This window comes from Gossypium hirsutum, chromosome D02 (genome assembly GCF_007990345.1).
Source record: "Gossypium hirsutum isolate 1008001.06 chromosome D02, Gossypium_hirsutum_v2.1, whole genome shotgun sequence".
In the NCBI taxonomy this organism is placed as follows: Eukaryota; Viridiplantae; Streptophyta; class Magnoliopsida; order Malvales; family Malvaceae; genus Gossypium; species Gossypium hirsutum.
The window spans coordinates 69,156,948-69,158,886 of NC_053438.1; the positions used below are offsets into that span (position 1 = coordinate 69,156,948).

Genomic DNA, 1,939 nt, shown 5'->3' on the forward strand with positions numbered 1-1,939 from the left:
TCTTGATAATAAATTTTCTTATATGAATTTATACAATTTAAAATAATTAATATTAAATATAATTTAATAATGATATATAATTTCATAAAATTCTTAATAATAAAATGTTCTTATATGAATTTACTAAAATCAAAATATAACTTGAGAATTATAATCTGCATAAACACTCAATCCGAGTTCCAAACATACGTGCCAAGGAAGACGATTATTAAACGTGTCATTGTATTATTTTGGCTTGTTTCATGTTTAAGTTGATAAGAGAATTCTTGGACCGCCAAGATTTACATAAATTAAGTAAAATTTAGTTTCAACTGTATCGGTTCAAAACAAGTAAGATTTGCCAGTCCATGCTTTGCTGGCTTTTAAGTTTAAAACAGATGGCATATAGCTGACAATTTTCATCGAGGAAAACAAGTAGTCTGTTCTACCCAAAATATCTCAAGAGCTTTAAACAAAAGGTAGTTAGTTAGATGTAAACACGCCTTTTCTGAAACCTACAAATGTCAATGGCTAGTTCTTAATTACAAGCAGATCATCCTCCTTGCATATGGGCACCTAGTTCACCAAACTGATCATCAGCTTCCACAGTATCTTAAGACAGGCGAACTGCATCCAGCTTCTGTTTCAAGATTTCTATAGCATTAAGAACCAACTGAGAAGCTTTGATCGCACCAGTGGATTCAACTGTAAAGATGAAACTGTCTTCTTTGGCATATATCTCCACAAGACCTGGCTTGCCCATAGCTTCAGCTTTCTTTAGCACCTCATCGTCATAGGTATACGCCTCTGGATCAACCACCACAACCTGTTTTCAAGATAAAAATAGAATTCATAGTTAGCAGCGCCAACAGCAGCAGCAGTGAAATAGCATAACCTCCAATTTTTGGCTCACAATATAGGGACTGAACGAATGCACTCAACATACATGAAACATATGATGCTCAAGCAAGTCAGAACAGCTATCTACACAAAATATGAGGCAAAAAAAAAAGCACTAATCAAACGAACTAATTCCGAAATGCTCCAACACTCACTGCAATAATAGTCAGTAACAACATTACGGTATCATTGGAGACTTCCTATAGAAACAAGGTTTTCAATACAGTAATGGCAGCAGTAGCAAGCAGGCCCCATTTAAATGAAAGCAGAAAGAAATGTAGTTTGACACCTCGTATCTTTAGCTTTGAGATAAACACAGGGTGGTATTAACAACCCTAATACAATGAGAAACACTCCAATCCAGAAACCTAAACTGAAGCTCAAGTTCCATCAATATCCTCATGATTCACAAAAGTAAAAGGCACATAAGAGGAACTTTTGTAAGAAACATATAAAGACAAAATGCTACTAAAACACATCCACATTTTAAGCTCAAGCAAACTAGAAACTCTAAAAGAAAAGACCTTGATGACGTGCAAAGCAATTCAATCCTCCTATTGGACAGACCATAGATGTAATTAATCAAAACCAGCAATTGCTTTAACAATCCAGAAGCTCTAGTGATAGCCAACACAACCCAAAGCTTAATCCCAAACAATTTCTTTGTTAGAATAGATGTAATGATGTAGAAAGTAAAGGCATAGCATACCTGTTGGGTATTTGGGTCAATGTCAAAGAATAAGATCATTGCTCTGCATTTTATGAAGTATTGATTAGACTTGGCAATTAATTATAACGGCACAGCCCTTATAGAACTCGGGAAGATTGTGAAACTTGTAAACCTAGTTAACAGCCTGAATTTGCTTAGTTATCTGCGAGTTAATTGCAACAAAGTAAATGCCATTTATTTGGAAATAAAAAAAAAAGTGGAATATAGAGGGAAAAGAAAAAGAACTGCAAGATGAGCATCCCGATTTGTTCTACATAAGATAGCCATCCTACTGAGAGCAGATACGACTTAAATACTTAATTGTCAGGAAATGAGAATAGAACAAATACC

General features: G+C 34.6%; 1 protein-coding gene across 1 annotated transcript; it reads right to left on the bottom strand.

Moving 5' to 3' along the window:
* Positions 1 to 280: 280 nt before the first annotated feature.
* LOC121214834 (DNA-directed RNA polymerases IV and V subunit 3B-like) lies at positions 281 to 1,722 on the bottom strand. Its single transcript, XM_041089174.1, has 2 exons — positions 1,589 to 1,722; positions 281 to 805 (listed from the first exon to the last, which is right to left on the bottom strand). The coding sequence occupies exons 1-2, from the start codon at positions 1,625 to 1,627 to the stop codon at positions 593 to 595; spliced, it is 252 nt and encodes an 83-aa protein (XP_040945108.1). The 5' UTR covers positions 1,628 to 1,722; the 3' UTR covers positions 281 to 592.
* Between the last annotated feature and the right edge of the window lie 217 nt (positions 1,723 to 1,939).

Excerpts from the sequence above, each read along its gene's own strand:
- LOC121214834 (XM_041089174.1), bottom strand. The coding sequence starts at position 1,627 with ATGATCTTATTCTTTGACATTGACCCAAATACCCAACAG. Across the intron at positions 806-1,588 it reads TTGACCCAAATACCCAACAG|GTTGTGGTGGTTGATCCAGA; the intron begins GTATGCTATGCC and ends TCTTGAAAACAG.